Source organism: Zea mays, chromosome 10, assembly GCF_902167145.1.
Source record: "Zea mays cultivar B73 chromosome 10, Zm-B73-REFERENCE-NAM-5.0, whole genome shotgun sequence".
NCBI lineage: Eukaryota > Viridiplantae > Streptophyta > Magnoliopsida > Poales > Poaceae > Zea > Zea mays.
The window spans coordinates 37,512,277-37,538,323 of record NC_050105.1 but is presented as its reverse complement, the minus strand read 5'-3'; the positions used below and the strand labels follow the sequence as shown (position 1 = coordinate 37,538,323).

Here is a 26,047-nt window from a genome sequence, read left to right as displayed (position 1 = left end):
TCAGTTATTATTTCGGATCGTGACCTAGTGTTCACCAGCCAGTTTTGGCAACAACCGTTTCGTCTTGCGGGCATTGAGCTTAAGCCGAGTTCTTCTTACCATCCCCAAACCGACGGACAGACCGAACAAGTCAATCAATGCTTGGAAACATATCTGCGCTGCTTCGCAAATGTCTGCCCAACGAAATGGAAAGAGTGGTTGCCTGTGGGCGAGTACTGGTACAACACCAGCCTCCACTCTGCACTGGGGCGTGCACCATTTGAGGTTCTTTATGGCCGCCAACCCCGTACCTTTGGTCTCTCTGTCAACCACACAATGCCGTCCCAGCTAGCTGATTGGTTGCAGGAACGCTCTGTGATGCAGGAGCTAGTGCACCAACACCTTTTGTGGGCTCAGGCTAGAATGAAGAAACAAGCATATCAACATCATTCTGAGTGTTCCTTTGCAGTTGGGGAATGGGTATACTTAAAACTGCAGCCCTATGCTCAATCATCTATGATGTCGCGAGCTCACCATAAGCTGAGTTTCAAGTACTTCGGTCCGTACCAGATCACTAGCCATGTGGGTGCAGTGGTGTATCATTTGCAACTCCCTGATCACTATCGCATACACCCAGTGGTTCATGTCTCACAATTGAAGCTTGTTGCAGGTTTTAAAGGAACAGCTTCCCCAACGCTTCCGATGTCACTTCCAGAGCGCGTGTGCCAATTCGTGTGCTACAAACTCGTGGCCTGTCCAAGAGCAACCGTCTGGTGCAGCAAGTCCTGGTGGAATGGTCTGGGCTTCCACTTGAACTTGCAACATGGGAGAACCAGGAGGCGCTTCGTCAGTGCTTTCCATTTGCACCTGCTTGGGGACAAGCAGGCTTCGAAGGATCGAGGAGTGTCACCAACCAAGGAGACGTGGCTGAGCCGGGGACATCATACAAGCAAGATGGTGCGACTCTGGATGGGATACAGCACACAACAAAGCAGAACGGGGCGGCTCGTCGCATCCGTCGTCCTAACAGGCGTGTGTGTGGGCCTGAGTGGCTGTAGTGTGTGGTTGCGGCCTGGTGGCGGGTACTGTTTTAACCCTGCCTACGTGCTTGGGGAAGACTATCGAGAAACAGAACTCTGATAATCGAGACCTCTCCTACCTGCCTCCCTTCTCTCCTCTAGTGCTCCTTCCTACAAACGCTAACACCTGCTCTCCGCCTGCTCCCCCATGCGCCTCATTTTCTCTAAAGCATTTAGGCCTCTAACAAAAAAATATACAACGCAAATACAACCTGTATATATATAAAGGTTGAAGTTCATAGATATAACCATTTGCATCTAATTAAAGGAAAACAACCTAATTCAAAATTTTTAAAGGAAAACAACCTAATTTAAAAATTTTAAAACACAAAGAAAACTTTGTTACCATACAAGATGAGAGTATCAAATTGCAAAACTGTTTTTATAATTAGATGCTTGAAGTCTTCAAAATTATCTTAATTTTTTGGATCATACGTATATCCATTTGTAACTAAATATAAACCAACTAATTCAAAATAAACTAAAGAAGACAATAAACCTTTATCATCCTATAATATAAAAGGATCAACTCGCTAATCATTCTCCACGATTGGACACAAGAAATCATTAAAAGAATGTCTTGAAAAAAATGAAACTCATCCCAAAAATATCGTCATAAATAGAGCTCCTTTTTATCCATGACAAGAGAAATAAGCACAAACTGATACTAATTGCCTAGCTTTAGTATTGGTTTGAGCCACCAACCAATCTATACTATCTATTAAGACGATAGTGTAGACTAAAGTTGTGCCCCCGCCTCCCCCCTCCACGCTCGCACCCGCCCAGTTCCCCTCGCCCGCACAAACCGCCAGCCATCTGCCCCATCCGCGAGCGCAAAGCAGACGCAGATCGAGCATAGAACCGGCACTCGGCGACCACAGGCGAATGGAACCGAGATCTCGCCATGCAGGGGGAAGGAGCTCACCTCCGAACTCGTCGCTCGGATCCGGGCCCTCCTTTCCGCCACCCCGTCCCGTGAAGGGCGGGAGCCAGAAGAGCACCGACAGCAGCACGGTCACCCCGAACTCGTCGCTCGGATCCGGGCCCTCCTTTCCGCCACCCCGTCCCGTGAAGGGCGGGAGCCAGAAGAGCACCGACAGCAGTATGGTCACCCCGAGCACGAGTGCCGCAACGCATTACAGCCGAATCACCCTCGCCGCTCCTCCTCCTCTTCCGCACCAGCAGCAGAAGCGGTCGCCCCTGCTTCCTCTTGTGCCTCCGCCCGCCCCGTCCGCGGGCTACTGCGTCTCGCCGGCGTCCTTCCCCATCCGGCGCCGCGATCTCACGCATCCCAGTCGGCCGCCGATGACGAGCGAGAGGTGAGGGGGCGCCCCGCCATTGCGCCGTTGAGTGGGTGCGCGTGCGTGCGGTCGACCCAGCTGCTGGTCTCTCTGTCTTGGGTTAGGGTCGCGGGTCGCTCGCCGCGTCGTTTGCTTAAGGACGAGGCGATGGAGGTGGGCGAGGAAGGTGAGAGAAAGGGAGAGGTAAACCGCAGCGAGGTGAAATGGAAGGCGAATGCGGCGGAGGGGGAGAAGCGAGCTAGCTCTCTAGCTGTAGCAGGACTCAATCTACCTATCTGACCAAATAGTGGTAACACCGGTGCTTATTTGATCAGACAGACGCCTGGACTTTATTCTAAATTCGGTCCGCACACAGATTATGTCACCACGAACACGAATTAAGAGAGGGAATAGCTGTTTCCTAGCTATGCTTCAACTGCCAGCCCCGGAACTTGGCGCAGCTTTAAGCGCCTTGTCTCTGCATCCGTCTGATCTATGAAATGAAACCACCTGTCGCGTCTACCTCCCCTATGAACGCTGCTTCTCCAGTTCCTCAATGAATCTGACGAAGTTGAGGACGATTTTCTTGCCTTCAGGGGTGATGATGCTCTCCGGGTGGAATTGGACACCCTGAAAACAGCTACAGTTAGCAGCCACTATAATACAGGTCCAGAACTCCCAGGAGAACATCCTTGGCAGTGGCTCAGAACGCTAGCGTAGGCATCCAATGGGAACGGGGTGGTACAAAACATTGGGAAACAGAGGTACCTGGATGTGTTTGTACTTCTTGTGGCGAGCAGCCATGATAAGTCCATCTTCAGTCCATGCAGTAGCCTCCAAAGCATCATGTGGGAAGGTTTCTTGCTCAATGACCAAGTTGTGGTACCTCACGGCAGTAAAAGGGTTGTCCATGGAAGCAAAGGGTGCCAAGGCGGCGTCAACTCGGAAGGCTTTACTCAGGAGTACGTACCATAAACTGAATTATGTAACTGACATTGAATTCTGACAGAGGTCTTATAAGTGAATAATGGTATATGTTACCATCTCCTTCAATAACTCATGTAAGGAAATATTTCTTTAAATAAATACTAAGAGGTTAGGAACTTCTCGTACTAAAAAAGCAGAAATAAGAGGTACCAAACAAAACAACATTCAGATGATTCAACGGTTGAGAAATTAAATCATACTGAATATTTGTTTTCTTGAAAGCAGAGCTAAAGGAATTAAACCATACTTTGACAAGCCATTGAACAATGCCTTTCCTAATTCCTCATCGTAATAAACTGGAGAGCTTTTCCCATGCATCACTCTAGAAGGAGCACGGATAATCTTTCCTGCATATTCATGTCATAAATGTCTGAGGGACAAAAGCAAAGGCCATTAAAAAAAACTAGCGACCTGGTATGAATATAAATGTTACCTCCAAATGCCTCTCCAATGCACTGCAGACCCATGCAAACTCCAAAAATTGGGATGGTTGGGCCTAATTCAAGAATAGTCTGCAATGATATTCCCGAATCTTGTGGTTCACCTAAAGAACACATATGAAAGTATTTGATTACATCAACAAACTGATATTAGTTGAAACAAAGTATAACGGTATTTTTTTCTATTAGGATGGTTGGGCCTAATTCAAGAATAGTCTGCAATGATATTCCCGAATCTTGTGGTTCACCTAAAGAACACATATGAAAGTATTTAATTACATCAACAAACTGATATTAGTTGAAACAAAGTATAACGGTATTTTTTCTATTAGGTATTGGAAAAAATACAAAGCAGCTATATCAAAATTTGAAAATGTTCTGAGATATCTTATTACACTGGTTGTTGTTATTGGATTTGAAATTATTATTGGAGTTGTTGTTTGGAACTCTAGATAGCATGCTGTGGTAAGAGCAGCCGATGATAAGATAATATATATGTTTCTCATGTAAAGGACAAGTGTAGAACAAAAAGGTCTCGACTTATAGTGAGTTCGTTTTCCCACTGTTCTGTAATCTTTCAGTTGGTTTGACCACGGTTGAAGGAATCTGATACTGCTACCAAGACATGAGGCATGCAAATTAACAAGACTTTTTTCTCCAAACCCAACAAGCGCGGAACAGTGTGTTGATGGGGCACAAGGGTAACACATGCTCAGGTCTTAACATATTTGGCTTCCGAGCAAACTTTCTCCAAACCCCAAGCTCAGATATGTGTCTATGCTCATCTTAGCGTACTTCCGTTGCAACGCACGGGTACACACCTAGTACTACAATATAAAAGGATTAACTTGCTAACCATTCTCCACTATTGGACACGAGAAATCTTTAAAAGAATGTCTTCAAAAAAAATGAAACTCGTCCCAAGAATATCCATATAAATAGAGCTCATTTTCATCCATGACGCTAGAAAAAGAAACACCAACCAATACTAATGTTAGAACATTAGTATGGTTGCAACCACCAAACGCTACTTATGTTTGGTTGAGACCACGAATTAATACTAACACTTTCTGTAAGGTTCGGACAGTCACAACCGGTACTAATACCATTTCTAGAGGGTGTTTGAATGCTAGAACTAATAGTTAGCTGTTAATATTAGCTAAAGACATCCAAAGAGTAACTAATAGTTCAGCTATTAGTCACTAGCATATTTTAGCTAACTAATTAATTTTGGGCAAAATAAAAAATGAACTAAATTTTAGGTCGAGCGCAAGTCAACCACGAGTTGAAATAGAAACTCACACCCTCAAAACTTCGGATCGGGTATAGGTTGCACCCGCCTTCACCCGTATCTTGATACCCGTCGGCTTTTGGATTTGCGAATTAAAATTGTTGTCCCTACGCAAATAACATCTCACTCCGTAAAGCTTTCGATGAGATCTAGGGAGAGTGGGTGGCATATATCACAAAGATGTTGCTTTTGCAGGGCTTGTTTCTGTTGTTTCTTGTCATCGTCGTACCCGATAGCCTCGTACGGTGCTAGTGTATCCACGTTTCGGCCCCAATGCCTCATCAACTACACCTCATGGAGCTATAGCTTTGGCTCAGTTTGATAACGGAATATAATCAGCATTGGAGCAGCGCTATCTAGCGACAAGGCCGCATAGCATAATCTAAGGGACGTTTGGTTCGTAGCTAACTGTGCCACAATTTATCTAGGGTTAGTCGTCCGAATTGAAAAACTAACTTTAAACAGAAAAGTTTGGAAAAATATGACAAGTTAGACAGCGAACCAAAGATACCTCTAGTAGCGTGGCACGCAACATGCAGGCGCCACAAGCCAATAATGGTCGTCCCATATCATCATATATGTGCTGGAGATCAAAGGACCAGTCCAAGGCAAAGAAATTGGTGACACAACCGGTGGTTACTATTCCATGCATATGCTTTTGTGTGGTGAAAGAGTAGAGCCAACTGTGACGACTCTTTAATTTCTACTAACGAGTTACCCGTTTTACTACGACGGTTATATATCATATAAATAGGTATTGAGGTATTTATTAAATATAATTATTGTTTATTTCTAAATATTAAGGTACATGTGATCTTGTGGTTAGCTCCAAATATTTAGAGGATAGGGCGTGGGTTTGAGTGCTCGAGTCGGGGTGCGTGGTACAGGTCCAGAGTGTCAGCGCAGAGGATAAAGTCGTGGTAGTACCAGACGTCCATATTAGATTCTTAATAGAGTAGTATAGATAGAAGCGTCGGAGAGATCAAGGAATTAAGGGGTGTTCGGTTAGAGAATCATGAGTCCATTCATTAAATTTGATGGGATGACCGTATTCTTTCTTATGTTATCTATAAGGACTATGATGATGATAGATCAACTCATTCTATTATACAACCAAACAAAAAAATTAAAAAACGATAGATGATGAACTAATTTATTCCTCAAATCAAACACTTTATAACAACGTTGCTTGCTTCCTCGGTCGTTGCCAAACGAGACAGCCGCTGGCCCATACAGGTGTAAGAGTGAATCTTCGGCACAGTTCCTTGTTATCAAGGCATGCATTCAAAGAAAGAAGCCGACATATAATTAATTTGGACACGAGAAGGGAACAAGCCTTGACTAAATTTCACGCGCTTATAGTATATGACATTAAGGCATAATTGTTTCACGTGACGGTCGACGAGACCAACGCCGTCTACTGCACTTCTAAAACGTAACTAATTTTTGTGACGGACTAATTTTATTAAGACACAAATATAAATTCTTCGTATGTACTAAAATATGCTAAGATGTTTTGAGGTAGGAAAATCATTTTACTAGACACACAATAAATAAAGGACCGTTTTCGAAAGTTTATCGAAGGAGACAGACCTCTTAGAAAATTCGTCTATCAACGTAAGGACCATTTTCAGAAACACACAACATGAATCTATCTAATTTCTGTGGACAAAAGGTTGACGGAAATTAGCTTTCACCCGCTAAAATTAGATATTTTTTTATCGATATTATCTAATTTTCGTAGATATTTGGCTCTTACATATTAAAATGATAAAAACTAGCTAATTTTCATGGACATCCATCCGAGCTTTAAAAATTTACCTAATTTTTGTTGTCCAAATGTGGAATTTTCATCGGCCATGAAAGGGTGACAAAAATTAATTAAGGCTATCTTCAACAGCTATCCTAACTTATCTTATATTTTAAACTCTAATTTGTAAACAATATTGTATACAGTTTTTTGCTTGGCCAAATACACTGTTGTGGTTGAGGTATGCTTTTGTCGGCCATGAAAGGGTGACAATATTGTATATAGCTATCCTAATGTATCTTCTTCCTTCAGTTACCTCTTGTTGAGCCTCAAATTGAGCGAGCGGACGGTCCGGCCCTGAGGCCGGACGGTCCGCGGTCCGAACAGTCCGCGCCTATGGGCCGGACGGTCCGCGCATGCGCAGAGCAGTTTAGGGTTCCGAGTTTTGTGCTATGTTTGATGGCTAGATTTGCGGAATTAGCTCGGAATCCAGTCGTGTAAAGGGTCCAGCCCCCCTCCTCTATAAAAAGAGAGGTCTACGGCCGATTTGTAATCAATCAATCGAATCAATACAACTTCTATTCGCATTTATTTCCAGTACAATTAGGAGTAGTTCTAGTCTAGTTCTAGTTTAGCCTCTCGATCCCCAAATTCTCCGCCTCTCCTCGACTCTACGTCGATTAGAGGAGTCTAGGTCGGCCGGCCCGAGCCTAGACAACCCCTAGGATCTCTCCTCCCCGACGGGGTCCCTCCCGGGAGCGAGATCCAGGCGCCGCCGGCGATCTTCCGCCGCCCCTGCACACGAGCGGACCGTCCGGACGTCAGGCAGGAAAACCTAGCCCCTGCGCCAGGTCGCGGACCGTCCGGCCCCAGGCCGCGGACCGTCCGTGCCTGACCAGAGAGCACCGCCGCCGGTTCTTCTTGAGTATTTGGCGCTCCGAAAAGGCGTCAACATACTTTTTGGCGACTCCGCTGGGGACAACACATCTAGGCTCATCAAATCGGCCCTCAATGGCCGGTTCAAGGGAGAGCTCTGATATTTCTCCAAGCAACATCATAGAGCCGACTTGGGAAACCTTGCCGGCTGACGAGCAGCTCCAGTTTGAGGAGCACAAGGAGCGGATGATCCAGGAGGCGAAAGCAAAATTCTTGGCCAACTTCAAAGTGGACAGGAACAACAAGGTCGTCCGACATCGGGCGACGGATCCGGCTTCGCTCCAACCCATGCCAGATATCCCCAATGTAAGTAATACCAACGAGCTACAATCTCTTAGAAATTATGTGGAAGAGCTGCGTGAACAAATGCAGAACTTCATAGGGGGTATGCAAAGCGATGTTAAGAGACTAGTACGTGCATTCGATAAATCTAACATCGCAAATTTTCCTTCACACGAGGTTGAGTTAGGAGGTAACACGCGTAACACATCGGCTACAGGTTGTCACGACCAGTTACAACCCCTTTATGGGATGCCGATGGACACATACCCTGAACAACCGGAAATCGGCAGCAAATCAGCCGATCTGCACATGCCCAGACCGTCCGCACGTTAGCGCGTACCGTCCAGGCCAACAACAGTCGGGCGTATTTTTAATGAGTTACCTAGATATGCGCCCGAACCACCACACACGACACAGAATCTAAACTACCCAGTCGGACCATCCGCGTACAACGACGGACGGTCCGCACATAATCACGGACGGTCCGGGCCAATGTCCGGACAGTCCGCGCATGACCTTTTTGAGGAGGATTGCTACCTGAATCCTCACCCGTCCCAGCAACACTTCCCATCGCACTATACAATGCATCAACCTATTAATTTGAGATCTAGAACCCAGGAAAACTTTCTAGCCCCACATAGAAGGCCGGAAAGGAACGATCAAACATACGAACCATATAGGGCAAGTGGCAATGCACCACGTAGCTCAAACCAATGGGGGGAACGACAACATACCAACATGCAACCAACCCCACCTATGTTTGACCAGAGAGCCGGTGGTCTTGCACCGGCTGCCATTGATATAGTGAGGGAAGAAATAGCCAGGGCGTTCCGAGATAAGCTCGGAGTAAGCATGGTTCCTGGGGGGCAATCATATCGGAAACCTTATGACAGCCGATTTGATCACCACCCATACCCACAGGGAACTAGAATACCCGAATTCGCAAAATTTTCGGGTGACCAAGGGAAAAACACGCGTGAACATATAGGCCAGTTCTTAGCACAATTGGGAGAATTGGCCGACACAGAGGCATTTCGCGTGCGCTTATTTTCATTATCTTTAACAGGAACCGCGTTTGCATGGTATGCCACTTTACCTCCTAATTCCATTTCATCATGGGGGGATCTAGAACAAAAATTTCATGATCATTTTTTCTCCGGTGACTATGAGTTGGATTTGGTAGATTTAGTGTCATTGCGACAGACAAAAGATGAATCGGTTAATGATTACATCCGGAGATTCCGAGATACAAGAAACCGATGCTTTCAAATTCATTTAGCAGAAAAACAGCTAGTAGGATTAGCCTTTAATGGTCTACGATATTATTTAAAAGAAAGATTAGAAGGCATCCAATTCTTTACACTAGCACAATTACACTAGAGAGCTTTGGCTTGTGAAAGCCGAAGCAAAGAAACTACTAAAACAATTCGTCACAACGTACATGTAGTAGAATGCGACCAAACTAGCTCAGAAGACGAATCAGCAGAGGTGTATGCTGCTGAAATGGTTTGGCCAAAGCAGGCCAAATCTTCGGTTTGTGCCTCCTTACAGCCGGTTCAAAAGAAACGGCAAGAGGAGGTTAAGTTTACATTTAATGTTGGTAAGTGTGATAGAATATTTGATGAATTACTCAAAAATGGCAACATTAAAATAAATCACACTGTTCCATCCGCCGACGAGCTAAAACTTCGTGCATATTGCAAGTGGCATAACTCATTTTCTCATGCCACTAATGATTGTAATGTATTCCGTCGACAGATTCAATCGGCCATTAACGAAGGACGATTGAAATTTCAGGAAATGCAGGTGGACACGGAGCCCTTTCCAATGAACATGATCGACTTTGAGGGCAAGAAAGTCCTGACTCGGCCAAACACAGCCGATGAAGGCAAAGGCAAAGAAATAGTCATCGGCGATGCAAGAGAGGCCGGTGGGAATCATAAAACTTCTTGCAGAAAAGTGGTGGCCGAGAAGACTCCTGATGGAGGGGAGACCTTGAAGGTGACCATCACAGCCTCTGGCACTGGGGGGCAAACACAGACAGGGAGACAGGCACAAGAACCCATTATGCGCATCGCGGACGGTCCGCCATCCAGACGCGGACTGTCTGACGCTTCTCCGGACGGTCCGGCGAACTCCAGCGGACGGTCCGGCCGTGCTCAGGACCCGCAGCAACCACGTACCTTCAAACCACGACGACCCGAGATAGGTACGTGGAAAACAAATACATTTAAAGCAGCTGGTCGGCTGATCAAGCCTGGCCCAACTTTCGATCAATTGTTGTCTAAATACGTGAAAAAGAAGGCCGGCCCCAGTGACCGGCCACCAAAGCGACCCCGCTCACCCATTCATGAGCAACGTCAGGTCAGGCCGATTGGATCACCTCACCAATCGGAAGAAATGAAAGGTCATATTGTACAATTGAGACCTAACATACCGACATGGACCCCTCCACCCCCTTATCCATCTATGCCATATCCATACACATACTTACCTCCACCATATGTCCCAAATCAAATGTGGGGTATGCCAACATATCCATTTGGGATGCCACAGTACCCCGCCTGGGGGGCACCCCAAACATCCGTTTTTGATAGGTTGGTGCCGCCAGTGCAAGACCGATTGAGCGCTGCTGAATCTGGTCACCAGGCACAGGCCCAACAAGATTGCCGGACTACTCGGCCTCCTAGGCCGACCAATCCGGCAGGGGGGCATATGCCTGTAGCAACTCAAAGAACAACGAAAAAAGACATCATCAAAATAGGCACTGCAGATGTTGTCATACAGGGGGACAATAAAGGGCCAATGATTTTTGGTGAATCAGCCAACACAACCAAAAAGGATACGACTATCGTCAAAACAGCCGATCCAAAATACTCCATACCTCGATGGTGCCCGGTGGGATTGACACGATCCCAAAAGAGAAAATTACAGCGCCTAAGAGTGAAGGAGAGTCAGGAGAAAGAGGCAGAAAAGATATTCAATGACACACATCCACTATACCCGCCACCGCAAAAGAAATGGAGACCAAAGGCCGTCGAGAAACCAAAGGCCGTCGAGAAAAAACAAACGGCCACGGAAATAGAAAGTCAACCTGCACCAGGCGCGGACCGTCCGGCCTCTACGCGTGGACCGTCCGTCCCTCACCAGGAAGCGTCTGGACAATCTGCACCAGGCGCGGACTGTCCGGCCCCTGCGCACGGACCGTCCGGCTTTCACCAGGAAGCGTCTGGACAACCTGCACCAGGCGCGGACCGTCCGGCCTCCGCGCGCGGACCGTCTGCCGTTCACCAGGAGGCCTCCAACGACACGACAACATCAATGGAGGAGGACGACCTGCTGGGAGAAGACCTGGTCGACTACGAGGCTTCTCCAGAACGCCCAGGTATGGATGTAAATATTATTACATGTTCTGCCGATTGTACTATTATCGGCAACGATGAACCTGTTGTTGCCCAGTTTGATTTTGGTCCTAAAGAAGCCGCCTTTACTAAACCAAAGGAATCGGTAAACCATTTAAAGCCGCTCTTCGTGCGCGGCCACATTGATGGGATACCGATTGCTAGGATGTTGGTAGATGGAGGGGCGGCTGTAAATCTAATGCCTTATTCATTATACAGAAAATTAGGTAAACAAGATGACGAACTTGTCAAGACCAACATGACCCTCAGCGGTGTTGGAACTGATAGTTCGATCAAAGCCAGGGGAGTCACGTCCGTTGAATTAACCATCGGGACTAAGACCCTTGCTGCTGCATTCTTCGTCGCTGATGTAGAAGGAAATTACAGTTTAATCCTAGGCAGAGATTGGATTCACGCCAATCAATGTATACCTTCTACATTACATCAGATGCTGATACAATGGGTAGGCGATGATATAGAACAAGTACATGCTGATGTATCGGCCTGCATCGCTGTGGCCGATGCCCCTGTACTCTGGACTTATGAGACTGCTACATGTCTCACAGGAGTAGATTTTTCTGATTATCAATTCATTAGTATAGATAAGAAAGGTTTTATTCCTGTAATGCTAGAGCCGATGGAGAATCGGCTAAATCCTAAATAAAGTTTAAATGATAAATACACACAAAGTTCATAAGTCTCTGGTCACGGACAGTTCGGCCTCCAAGGCCGGATGGTCTGGTCTTTCACAAAAGGGTTCAGACTTTAAGACCGAACATATATCACAGCAAAAGGACAGTATTACGGATGATCCGGTCCCCGAGACCGGAGAGTCCACCGTCGCACAAAGATCTTCTAATTCCTCTGTGGGGAACATGATAGAGGAATTCAGAGATCTTGATAAACTAGGACAGGGGTTTACATCGGCCGATCCTTTGGAGGAGATTGACATAGGAGATGGTAAAACTCCAAGGCCGACTTTTGTAAACAATACCCTGGAGACCGATCCTAGAGATGAGATGATCGGTCTATTAAAGGAATATTCAGATTGCTTTGCTTGGAATTATACTGAGATGCCTGGATTAAGCCGAGAGATCGTAGAGCATCGGCTGCCTATTAAATCTGGTTTCAGACCTTTTAAGCAAAGAGCTAGAACATTTCGTCCAGATCTTCTCCCACGCATCAAGGACAAAATCCACCGGCTGCTAGAAGCTGATTTTATCAGACCTTACAGAGTGGATCTCCAATATTGTGCCGGTGGAGAAGAAGGAGTCAGGTAAACTTAGAGTATGCATTGATTTTCGCAATTTAAATAGAGCAACTCCTAAAGACGAATATCCCATGCCCATAGCCGACACATTAATCAATAATGCATCAGGAAATAGAATTATTAGCTTCCTTGATGGTAATGCCGGATATAATCAGATTTTCATGGCCGAAGAAGATGCGTCTAAAACGACCTTTATATGTCCAGGCTTCATTGGTTTATTTGAGTGGGTTGTCATGACATTTGGTTTGAAAAATGCTGGTGCTACTTATCAGAGGGCTATGAATTTGATCTTCCATGAATTGTTAGGAAACACTGTGGAAGTTTACATTGATGATATTGTAGTCAAATCGGCTGAGTTTAGTTCTCATATAGCTGATTTGCGCAAAGCCTTTGATAAAATGCGTCAGTATGGTTTGAAAATGAACCCACGTAAATGTGCTTTTGGAGTGTCGGCTGGTAAGTTTTTAGGATTTGTCATACATGAACATGGTATAGAGATAGACCCTGACCGAATCAAGTCTATTCGCAATGTGGGACCTCCGACCTGTAAGGTCGAGGTACAGAGGTTTCTCGGCAAGGTGAATTATTTACGAAGGTTTATTTCTAACCTAGCCAGGAAGATTGATGCGTTCACCCCTATTCTTCGGCTTAAGAATGATGCCGAATTCGCTTGGGGGGCAGAACAACAAGAAGCATTTGATCTTATAAAAAAATACTTATCTTCGGCCCCCGTATTAAAAGCACCACGAGCAGGAGTACCATTCCGATTATACATTGCAGCTGAGGATAAGGTCATTGGGGCTATTCTGACACAAGAAACTGAGGGGAAGGAGCATGTGGTGACATATCTAAGCCGAAGGTTGGTGGATGCTGAAACAAGGTACACTTTTATTGAAAAGTTATGCTTATGCTTGTTTTTTGCATGCACCAAATGTAGATGTTATTTACTGTCTAGTCATTGCACTGTTTCTGGTCAAGCCGATGTGATCAAATACATGTTGCATAACCCAATTATGAGTGGTAGAATTGGTAAGTGGGCTTATGCACTCATAGAATATGACTTGGCCTATGAACCATTGAAATCTATGAAAGGCCAAGTCATAGCGGATTTCATTGTAGAACATCGGGTTAATGATATTCATGAACTAGACATGTCATACCTCACTATTACTCCTTGGACTTTATATTTTGATGGATCGGTTTGCAATGAAGGGCAAGGAATTGGCATTGTGCTTGTTTCACCAAGTAATGTCTCCTTTGACTTCTCTAGCCGATTGAAAACTTATTGCACTAATAATCAAGCTGAATATGAGGCCCTCCTATTCGGCTTAGAACTTTTAAATGGTATGGGAGTAAAACATGTGAAGGTATTTGGTGATTCTCAGCTGGTTGTCCAACAAGTGTTAGAAGAATATTAATGTTTTGATGGTACTCTAAATAGTTACCTTGAGAAATGTTGGAGCATAATTCATTCTTTTGACGAATTCAGTATTCGGCATATCTCTAGAGTTGAGAATCATAGAGCTAACGATTTGGCACAAGATGCATCAGGTTATCGGATAAAGAGAAGGAAGTTTCACAAAACTGAAAATCTGATAACCAGTGCAGAGCCAAATTCCCAGGTCGCGGACCGTCCGCATGATGGCGCCGGACCGTCCGGGGTTACCAAAAATGTTCTCTTAATCGATTCGGCTGACAATGAAGCCGATGCAAGAGATTGGAGGACACCTATACTTAATTATTTACGAAATCCCAATATCAAAACAGATAAGAATATTCGGCGAACAACTTTCAAGTATGTTTTGATGAGTGACGAACTTTATCGCCGAACAGTCAATGACATCCTGCTTAAGTGCTTGGGCCCAGATGATGCTATATTAGCCATGGCCGAAGTACATGAAGGGATTTGTGGTACTCATCAATCAGCTCCAAAGATGAAGTGGTTGTTGCGAAGGTCCGGTTTTTATTGGCCTAGTATGATAGCTGATTGTTTCAAGTACTACAAGGGTTGCCAAGTGTGTCAAAAATTCGGCGACCTACAGTTGGTCCCTGCAGCCGAATTACATCCTATTATTAAGCCTTGGCCGTTCAGAGGATGAGGATTAGACTTTATTGGAGAAATTCATCCTTCATCATCAAAGGGGCATCGATTTGTGTTAGTTGCCACTGACTACTTCACCAAATGGACTGAAGCCGTTGCTCTAAAGAACATGACACACAAGGAGGTAATCGAGTTTATAACTGAGCATATTATTCATAGATTCGGCATTCCCCAGACCTTAACTACAGATCAAGGTACTTCTTTTATGTCAAAGGAGGTACGTGAATTTGCTGAATTATACAAAATTAAGCTGCTTAATTCATCTCCATATTATGCTCAAGCCAATGGTCAGGCCGAGTCTAGCAATAGGACATTGATTAATTTGATAAAAAAGAAAATATCTGATAATCCTAAACATTGGCATAAGATTTTGTCTGAAGCTTTATGGGCTCATAGGATATCTAAACATAGGGCTACTAAAGTATCTCCTTTTGAGCTTGTCTATGGGCAGGAAGCAGTGTTGCCTGTGGAAATAAGTTTGAATGCTGTCAGGTTCACCAGACAAAATGATCTAACTGCTACTGATTATTATGATTCAATGATTAATAATATTGATGAGGTGACCGACAAGAGGATGATAGCTTTGGGAGCAATAGAAAAGGACAAGATCATGGTAGCCAGGGCCTACAACAAGAAGGTCAAAGCAAAATCATTTCAAGTAGGGAACTGGTGTGGAAGACCATTCTGCCTCTAAGGAATAAAGACCGGAAGTTCGAGAAATGGTCACCAAGCTGGGAAGGTCCTTATAAAGTAAAACAGGTGATGTCTGGCAACACCTATTTACTACAAACATTACAAGGCAAGGACTTGCCTAAGGCTTTGAATGGGCGTTTCCTCAAACAGTACCATCCTAGTATGTGGCAAGATGCCTAAGAGAACCGATGTAATCACATCGAGTTAGTTGCTTTTGGTTTGCTCAGCTCCACCAAAAGGCAGGGGGCATATGTTGAGCCTCAAATTGAGCGAGCGGACGGTCCGGCCCTGAGGCCGGACGGTCCGCGGTCCGGACAGTCCGCGCCTGTGGGCCGGACGGTCCGCGCATGCGCAGAGCAGTTTAGGGTTCCGAGTTTTGTGCTATGTTTGTTGGCTAGATTTGTGGAATTAGCTCGGAATCCAGTCGTGTAAAGGGTCCAGCCCCCCTCCTCTATAAAAAGAGAGGTCTACGGCCGATTTGTAATCAATCAATCGAATCAATACAACTTCTATTCGCATTTATTTCCAGTACAATTAGGAGTAGTTCTAGTCTAGCCTCTCGATCCCCAAATTCTCCGCCTCTCCTCGACTCTATGTCGATTAGAGGAGTCTAGGTCGGCCGGCTCAAGCCTAGACAACCCCTAGGATCTCTCCTCCCCGACGGGGTCCCTCCCGGGAGCGAGATCCAGGCGCCGCCGGCGATCTTCCGCCGCCCCTGCACACGCGCGGACCGTCCGGCCCCAGGGCGCGGACCGTCCGGACGTCAGGCAGGAAAACCTAGCCCCTGCGCCAGGTCGCGGACCGTCCGGCCCCAGGCCGCGGATCGTCCGCGCCTGACCAGAGAGCACCGCCGCCGGTTCTTCGTGAGTATTTGGCGCTCCGAAAAGGCGTCAACACCTCTATCATCTATGGATCCATTTGTAAAGGCTACTGCAATGGCGCACCCTAGAGACTGGTCCTTTTTCATCAAAGTGACTCGACTTCTTTGAAGAATTTTCTTATGGGTTAGGGCTAGTTTGGAAACTCAAACTAACCTTCTTCGGGATTGAAGGCGATTGGATAGGAAATTAGTTCATTTCCACCCCAATTCTTTCCAATCCTGAAGGGAATTTGAGGTTCACAAAGTAGCGCTTAGGTTGATGTAGCTACTACTTGTCCTGCATTCTTGCTCCTATTTACTCGAGTAAAAGACTGTGTTGTTTATATGTATTTCAAAAACAAAAAAAATGCGCATAATTAATGAACGACATTAGAGCAAATGCACAACAGTGTCTCATAATGACATGGGATCGCTTGGTACCAGAGATTGGTACCGTTGAGTTGTGGATTCATGTTAGCACAGGCACGGGCATGTGGTTGGGATGTCAGTGTCAACAATGTCGGGTCGGTGGCAGGAGGATGAGGAAACATCCAAGAAGGAAAGGACATCGCCGTTGGAACAAGGGATGAATGCACAGCTCCGGATAGCCGTACCGTACGCCTCCGACCCCGCCACGGCGTCAGCTAGCTGCTGAGCCTGACGCCTGAACACGGTCGGGTCGCCACCACCGTTCTTCCACGACTGTGCTCGCACAGCCATACACTGCTGAACCTACAGATTAGCTATAGGCAGCGACGTACGTGTCCCTTTTTAACTTAAAGTGATAAAACTGTGAGTTTGTAGATAAAGTTTGAGATGAGTTTTAAAACTGTGAATTTGTAGATAAACTTTGAGATGAGTATACATGTGAAGAATTATGAAAAGGAGCAAACCATTTTTCAACCCCGCACGCTATGCCTGCAAGGGTATTCAACTAATTAAAGGTCTTGATACAACTCTTTACACAGAAGGTCTGAACGACTGATTTACCACACCAGGCTCCACCGGCAGGCAAAGCAAGATGTCGACACTGCCGTGTCGGTCACGCAGAAAGTCGGAGTTCTAATCTACTACGACGTTTATACGGCGGACCGGCTGTAGCCATCTTACTTTGGCCGATATAGGCTATATCAGTTGTCACGTCAGGACATAAACCATAGTATTAACTTTACTATTGACCAACGGCAAATTTAGGGTGCTTTGTCGGATCAGCCGACCCGATAAAATTTGTAAATCCTTTAGTAAAATACAATTAAAATTTAAAAAAATTATATCATATAACAAAGTTGATGCTGTTAAGTCCAATATTATTCTCGGTTAGATTCGCCACTGCTATTGACCATCGTCAGAATTTATCTTATCACACTATTTTACTATACAGTTAGCTCAATATCATATCAGATTTTCTTTTACAAGTTTTTAGTTGGTATAGAATACGCCATTATATTAAAATACAAATATATCGAAATATATAATTAAGGAAATACAAGTTACATAATTCATAAACTATAAATAAGTCTATATATCCATCTTTTCCTACAATTATCAATGAGAAATAAAATAAAAGACTAAGTTAGATACAACATTCAATAACCTAAAAAATATAATTTGTATATAATAAAAATTAAATATGAGAATGAAGAATCTTATTTGAAATTATGGATAATGTTGTTCTTTTTTCATTATTTTATTATCATTATACACACACACACACTACATATTCTCATTATAAGAGATTAAATTAAACAACCTTAGTTAATAAACCAGTGGACTAATAAACTGGTATTTTCTACTTTGTCCAATTGAAATAAATGACTATACATAAGACAATTAGCATAATATAATATTTCTCATAATCTAATTCATGAATGTAAAGTTAATCTCTCATACTAAATTAAAAGTATTATAAATGTTGAAAATAAAAAAAATCCAAATTCCTAGTTCTAGATATCTGGATATAGATGGAAACTAGTCTCTATTGATAACTTGTTCAGATTCCTGTATGAAACGAAATCAAGGCAACAAAAGTAAGGTAATAAGGTCCCTCCCCTTTTAATCTATTCATAAAGAAGAGAGAGATTGAGAGAAGATCAAAGCAGATGCAAATGTGTGTAACAATCTAAAGCATAAATGTAAATGAATTATACACCATAAGCTTGATCCTTTATTCTTTCTCTTCTGACCAGAAATATCTTTATGCGTACCTTCGGAATGATGAAATGTTCAAAGGATGTCTAAAAATGTTACCGCCTTATAGCTTCAAATGCAGAGTCATCTAAGAGCATAAGAACACATGAACCTTCCAAAGGAGATACCATGAGCATGGGCATTGTACCCCTATTTATAGAAACTATGAGACATACAACTGCATATAAAATTACATTTACGCCCCAAGCCTTATACATACAATTTACATAGGATGTCGAGGGTACTGTCATATTTTCCTTCATGAAACGTGTTGAGCACACCGCTTAAATCTTCCTTCGTCGCCTGGTTGCTCGCTTCAATTAATCCTTGGTGCTTTGTTTAAGTCTCGACCGCGAAGGTTCACTTACTTCCCAACGAAAGGTTACTTTGATATTCTGAAATAAGTTCGAAGATAAATGAAATTTATTAGTTTAAGGACTACGACACACCCCAACAATCTCACTCTAATAATATTTTAATACAACATTAAAATAAAGACAATTTCTAAATTATTTGATAATCTTGTTCTCCTTATTTATTTACCCTATCATCTACAAATATTTGATATAAATCCGCCCATAATGTCTCAACCATCATGAAAGAGAGAAAAAAAAGAATTACACACTATTCTACTAATAAAGTTTAGAAGTCGTTGATTAACATATACTTACCTTTTAATTCCAACTATATCAAAGGAATCAAAATCAGAGTCCTCTTAGATTGGTAATTTTTGGTAGATAATAAAATATCTCCCTTCCTCCTTTGGTTACCATATATAATTCCTGACGAGGATATGATGGGGGCTATTAGTTAGAGCATCTCTAACAAAGTGTCTCAAAATAGTGCCCCAAAAACTAAAATACTATATCATTTAGAGTGTTTAGAGTACTAAAAACAAATTGAACTCGAAGAGTTAAGCCCTGAAGCATGTATTTAGGAAGCAAATTATATTATTAGGAAAGAAAGTTGATGGTAATGTAGAAATTAAGGATAGGGCACTAAATAATACGAGGTATAGTATATTTGAGTCACTCTATTATGTGTCCTATTTTTTTATAAAAAAATTATAAAATAAGACATTGTTGGAACTATTTTTTATGAGTTATGTCCTATATATTTCAATATATGGCACAAATTTAAGCCACTGTTGAAAATTAATGCTCTTACACGCAATATCATTTGTAGAGGCCCTACTTGACTGATCTACCTCCAAAGATATGTTTGTAGATGCGACTACTGTGTTAACGGCGCTGCCTATGTAAGTATGGTAGTACTGCCAAAAAAAATATATGTGAAGATTCTTTTGTAGAGACCACTCATGACAGAGGAGGCCAGGGCTTACTTTGAAGCCGCATGCTCTGGGAACCAAAGGTGCAGGGTGCTGATTGGGTCGCGTTTGGCCAAAACAGATATTGTAGCTACAGATCAAATGTCGAGTAACGAATATCATCGATCCTGTGTCACAGTGTCGTCTGTCCTCTCCCAGCTGAATGCCCGCCAACCATGTATGCATATGATGCCAGCTACGCATCGCACACCAAGCTCGCCATAGGACAAGCTCTAGGATGACGATGTGAACTCCAGGACCACGCGCATGCAGCGACAGATGACAATGGCTATTGGCTAGCCCTGGTCATCTAGCTAGCTAGATATATCAGCACAAAATATCTTTGCTCTGGCTGTCAAAGCAACCAGGAATATCAAACGACGATGTACGTACACAGATAATAACTGAATGCATGGCCCGCCTGGATGAGAGAAGAGATGAATCCTTCATATATATGGTCATCAGCAGCAGCGTGTGTCGTCAAAGAGAAGCTAATAAATACCTACCCGTGTCCCCGTGTCTCATCAGAGGCTAGCAAACGTACCAGTCGGGTGTGCTGACTCGCAGGTAGGGATGAAAGTGGTAATCCGAACTGTTAGAACAAATTTAATATTTTAAAATAGATATGTATAAAATTTGATGTTGATCTTTTCTTATGTTATCAAGCACATTAGTACAAATATGAATAAAATATTACATAAATTGTTTTATGTATTATTTGCTCCCTACAACACAAAAAGTTGAAAAAATTACCGAATTTGTTTCCGAATCCATACCGAAGTTTATATCTATTATTTGAGAAAATATAGGATGAATTTGAGGTTTACCTTTTATGAATCTTAACAAGCTGGATGTTAAAAACAAGAATACAAATTTGTATTATATATTATATATCACAATAAAAGAAAAACGACAAAAAAACTGATTACCGAATAAATACCGTTTCCGACCGTTTTCATCCCTAGTCGCAGGACAGCAGCGTGTATCTACATTATATATGTTGGAACAAGAGAAGAGATGGACGCGAATCCGTGAGAAAGTAAAAGTGAAAGTTACGTGCTACTGCTATTCGTTGAATAACAATAACACGGGCTTAATTAGCTGCTACCAACCCGGTGATACGGCCGAGGCCAAACCTGTAAGCAGCAAGACAGACAGCCATCCACGCGTCCAAAGCTGGTTGGCTCGGCCACGCTATAAATCCTACCCATGGCCACACCCCCGTCATCCACACACACACAACACAGCAGAGAGATTACTACGATCCAACAGTTCTAGAGCAAGAGAGAGGAAGACACACCGCAGAGTTAGCAGGCTAATAACTTGCAGGAGCAGCAGGAATGGCGGCGACGCGTCGCCTCTCTTGCTTTCTCCTCGCCGTGCTTCTGGCAGGAGTGGCCGCTGCCACCGCCTTCGACGAAGCGGCTGCTGCCGGCTTCGGGCTTGGCCACGGCGCGCGTTTCGCGCGCAAGCATGGACGTGCTGCCGCTGAGATGCCCCAGCCGGAGCCACAACCTAAAACTAAGCCGGAGCCCCATATGCAGCCACTGCCCCAGCCAGAACCTAAACCGAAACCTATGCCACATCCAGAGCCAAAGCCTGAACCTCAACCAAAGCCCAACCCTGAACCTCAACCAATGCCCAAGCCTCAACCAAAATCCAAACCAGAGCCATTGCCTACACCGAAGCCTGAACCTAAGCCCGAACCTAAGCCAGAGCCTAAGCCCGAACCTAAAATAAAACCAAAGCCAAAACCTGAACCAAAACCAGAGCCTAAGCCAGAGCATAAACCTGAGCCAAAGCCAGAGCCTAAACCCAAACCGAAACCAGAGCCAAAGCCAGAGCCACAACCAAAACCAGAGCCTAAGCCAGAGCCTAAACCCGAACCGAAACCGGAGCCAAAGCCAGAGCCCCAACCTAAGCCAGAGCCTAAGCCTGAGCCGAAACCAGAACCAAAGCCAGAGCCACAACCAAAGCCTGAGCCTAAACCAGAACCAAAACCAGAGCCAAAGCCAGAGCCTAAGCCCGAACCAAAACCAGAGCCAAAGCCTGAGCCTAAACCCGAACCAAGGCCAGAACCTAAGCCAGAGCCAAAGCCTGAGCCGAAACCGAAACCAGATCCAAAGCCAGAGCCACAACCAAAGCCAGAGCCTAAGCCAGAACCAAAACCAGAGCCAAAGCCAGAGCCTAAGCCCGAACCAAAACCAGAGCCAAAGCCTGAGCCTAAACCCGAACCAAGACCAGAACCAGAACCAAAGCCAGAGCCTAAACCTGAACCAAAACCGAAACCAGAACCGGAGCCACAACCAAAGCCAGAGCCTAAGCCTGATCCAAAACCAGAGCCTAAACCCGAACCAAAACCAGAGCCCCAACCAAAACCAGAACCTAAGCCCGAACCAAAACCACAGCCAGAACCTAAGCCCGAGCCCAAACCAAAGCCTGACCCTCCACACATCCCACCAGCAGCTATCAACTGAGGAAGTGGCTATTAACAATTATTGTAGTGTTTAAATAAAATGCCATGTTGCAGCGTGCTTTTGTAGGTGCTGCTACTTGTTGTATCTATCCTATCTTTTCTTTGTCATTTTTTGTATGTTATGCTATTATATGATCTTAGTGCAGTTTAGCTTGTTCCGTGTATACACGCATTTATGCACTCAGTGGGTTTTTGTTATATGTTGGTTGTTATGTATATATGTTCGCTGTTTCGAGCAGCTAACTAACAGAAACCATTGTTTTAATACACAAAAGATGATTAAATACATAATTCATTCGGCCTTATTATTGTGCACAAAAGCAAAAAGGGTAAAAAAAGGAACAAATGAAACGTGCCATTCATAGTTTAGTATGTTGATTTTATATGCATCTATGCACTCGTGAAATTTTGCTATATATTCGTTGTTATGTATGTTAGCTGTTTTGCCGGCAGCTGGCTGGGTCCTCTCACTGTTGCAGTACGCCACATTTGATTAAATACAAATATCCTTCTTCTAGTACACAAAAGCAAACATGTGAAAAAGAAACAAAAAGAAACGTGTGATCCATAAAGAGCATGGACCCACTGCAGTCCTTTCTTTTCTCTCTCTGTGCTACATTTTCATAAAGTCAGTGTCACTAGTCTATGAATTTGACTTTTCACATTCAAAACATGACCCATACACTTATTCTCAACGTTTAGAAACATTGATTCAACACAAATGCGGGCCGGGATAGAAATATCCGTGGTGGTTCAAGATGATGCTCATTTTTCTTCTATCGATCAGCTTGGTTTCACTAATAATGCAATCGGAGATTACAAATTGGATAGATCAACACTTTGCCACATATTTTGCTTTGTTTTCATATATGTCGGCTACGTGAGAACAGGGTACCCAACTAAGGCCCAAAGGTCTCCCAAAGACGGCCCACTAACTTATCGGCCCGCCTGCCAAGCAGCTCAGCGCGAAGGTCCAAAAGGCCTACCGGTGACGGTCCGTCAAACCGGCCGGCCCGCTCGCCGAATAAATACTGCCGAGCAACCTAGCGAGACGGTACTGTCGACCAACCTGCCTGCCGAGCAACCTAGTGAGGCGGGACTGCCGATCAACCTGTCCACCGAGCAACCCAGCGTGGCAGGGCTACCGACCAACCTGCCCGCCGAGCAACCCAGCAAGACGACAGTCGGCTCTCAAGCGAACACATCTACAAAAAGGAAGAGTCGACCTAATACTATCGAGTCACGTCGGCACGATGGGACATCACAGGGCCATGCCCAGACCGTGGAAGCGGTATCGAAAGCCTTACACTTCACATGAGCCCCCAGCGTAAGTGAGCTCATGCACATTATTCCCCACAACTTGTTGAGCGATGAACGTATGTGAGCTCACCTTTGCTATACTCACATCCCCCAGGTCAAAGACAGGTACCACAAGATAAGGTGCATGATGGATGCCATGGTGAGTTCATGAGAGATCTAGGCTGTGGTCTTCCAGTCAACTATGGTTGCTGGATCGTTGTCTTCATATGATATAATCATTTAGTTTTTTGTACAGAACTCCTATTGTATAGTAAAGATGTGACATTCATTTTTGTACCATGAGTCACCATATGTGTGAGACTTGATCCTAGCACACATTTGATTCACACTCAGATTTGGCCCCTAAATTCAGGCGTTACAGGTGATAAGGTCGTCTTAGCAGCCGCAGGCACCCAATTGCCCTCCAACACCCGCTTAAAGGAACAACCAGCCTCAACAGCAACCACAACAGTATCGCCAATGAAATGGAAACAAGTGCTACACTTGCGACAACACTGACCATTATGCCAAAGATTGCCCTCAGAATCAACTAAGACCAGGACCAATTGCAGCTCTGAGCAAGGGCCAGAAGCAGAGAGTCCAAGTCAAGCAGGGAAGGTTGAACTTCACTACTCTAGAGGACCTGCCACAAGGAGCACTCGTTAGGATCGACACTTTTTCAGTCCTTAATCAGCCTACAATAATTCTATTTGACTCTGGTGCATCGCATAGTTTCATTAGCGCAAAATTCAGTGGCAAATGCCAATTGCCTTTCTATCATACCAAGGGGCCTATATGATAGCAACGCCAAGGGACAAGGTTGCGACCTATAAGCTAAACCATTATGTACCTATCCACCTTGGAAGTAAATATATCAAAACCACCCTCTTGATTTTGGTCTTGGAAAGTGTAGACACCATCTTGTGGACTAATTGGATGACCCAGCACAACGTCGTGATAGATGTCACAAACCGTGCCATTGAAATCCAATTCCCAACTTGTGGAGAGCTCACCTTGTACTTGCCTAGTCAAGGGAGTACACAGACATGTGTTTTTTCCATGATAGAACTACACTTGGAGAAAGTTCCAATGGTCTATGAATATGTCGATGTTTTCCCATATGAGTTGCCTGGAATGCCACCCAACCGAGACATAGAGTTTGCATAGAATTGCAACCAGGTACCACACCTATCTCTAAGAGACCCTACAGAATGCCACCAACCGAACTAGCATAATTTAAGAAACAATTGCAAGAATTGCTGGTTAAAGATTTCATCCGCCCAAGTACTTTACCTAGGGGATGTCTAACCTTGTTCGTGAAGAAGATGGATGAAAGTCTAAGGCTCGACATAGATTACTGCCCTCTTAATGCGGTAACTATTAAGAACAAGTATCCTTTGCCTTGCATTAATGTTCTTTTTGAACAATTTGTTGGAGCCAAAGTGTTTTCCATGATAGACCTTCGCTCCGGCTATCATCAAATTAAGATCTAGACAAGTGAATCCCGAAGACGACTTTCTCAACCAGATATGGGCTTTATGAGTATCTGGCAATAATGTTTGGACTGACCTATGCACCAGCATATTTCATGTACTTTATGAACTCAGTATCCATTCTTGAGTTGGACAAGTTTGTGGTGGTTTTCATCGATGATATCTTGGTATACTCAAAGAATTAAGCCAAACACACCATGCACCTACACATCGTGCTTTAGCGTCTGCGAGACCATCATTTGTATGCCAAATTCTCTAAATGTGATTTCTGGCTAAAGGAGATCAAGTTCTTAGGTCATACTGTATAATTCCATTATTATATCTTGAATGGTTAAAGTCTTAGAAATCACATCTTTAGGGTTTACACATGATCAGTAACATTTGTCACTACATGTCCGCTCTGTGGAAGATGTTGTGTCTCATGAATGAACTAAAATCTGTCGTCGATGTTTGCCGGGTTTCCAATTGTATAAGGCAGAGATCTACCATCTCCATGCTTTGTCCAAATAATGTAATCCTTCATAAATCATCGACATACCAGATGAGATATGGTTTGTTCTTTGTCGTCAAATACAACTACATTTTTGTAGTCCATGCATGGAAATATATGTGCTATGTCTTCTGCAGCATTGGTTCGTAGCAACAATAATAAACCTATGGACCTCAGATATGTATGATGGATCTAGCCTTGATAAGTTATACATCTAGGGACTCCTCTCCATCATCACCTGTAAAAAAGTAACATAAACACAAAAGAACACAAATTGGAAAGAAAAACATAAACCATCTTTTTCTAACAACTAAATATATCTTGGATAAATAAAAATTGGCAAAAGAAACATAAACCAACCTTTCTTAGCAACCTTCTTCCGAAAACTAAAGATCAAAACCTCCCCTTGTATTTTGTGAGCTACAGT

The 26,047-nt window shown here is 43.9% G+C and overlaps 2 protein-coding genes across 2 annotated transcripts; one reads left to right on the top strand and one right to left on the bottom strand.

Annotated features, from left to right (window-relative positions):
• Nucleotides 1–2,851: 2,851 nt before the first annotated feature.
• Nucleotides 2,852–3,265, bottom strand: LOC103641016 (anthranilate synthase beta subunit 1, chloroplastic). Its single transcript, XM_020546124.2, has 2 exons — nucleotides 3,107–3,265; nucleotides 2,852–2,968 (listed from the first exon to the last, which is right to left on the bottom strand). Exons 1-2 carry the CDS (start codon nucleotides 3,248–3,250, stop codon nucleotides 2,867–2,869), a joined length of 246 nt encoding a protein of 81 aa, XP_020401713.2. The 5' UTR covers nucleotides 3,251–3,265; the 3' UTR covers nucleotides 2,852–2,866.
• A 17,823-nt stretch (nucleotides 3,266–21,088) lies between these two features.
• LOC542467 (proline rich cell wall protein 1) lies at nucleotides 21,089–22,626 on the top strand. Its single transcript, NM_001112022.2, has one exon. The coding sequence runs from the start codon at nucleotides 21,203–21,205 to the stop codon at nucleotides 22,337–22,339; it is 1,137 nt and encodes a 378-aa protein (NP_001105492.1). The 5' UTR covers nucleotides 21,089–21,202; the 3' UTR covers nucleotides 22,340–22,626.
• Nucleotides 22,627–26,047: the final 3,421 nt, after the last annotated feature.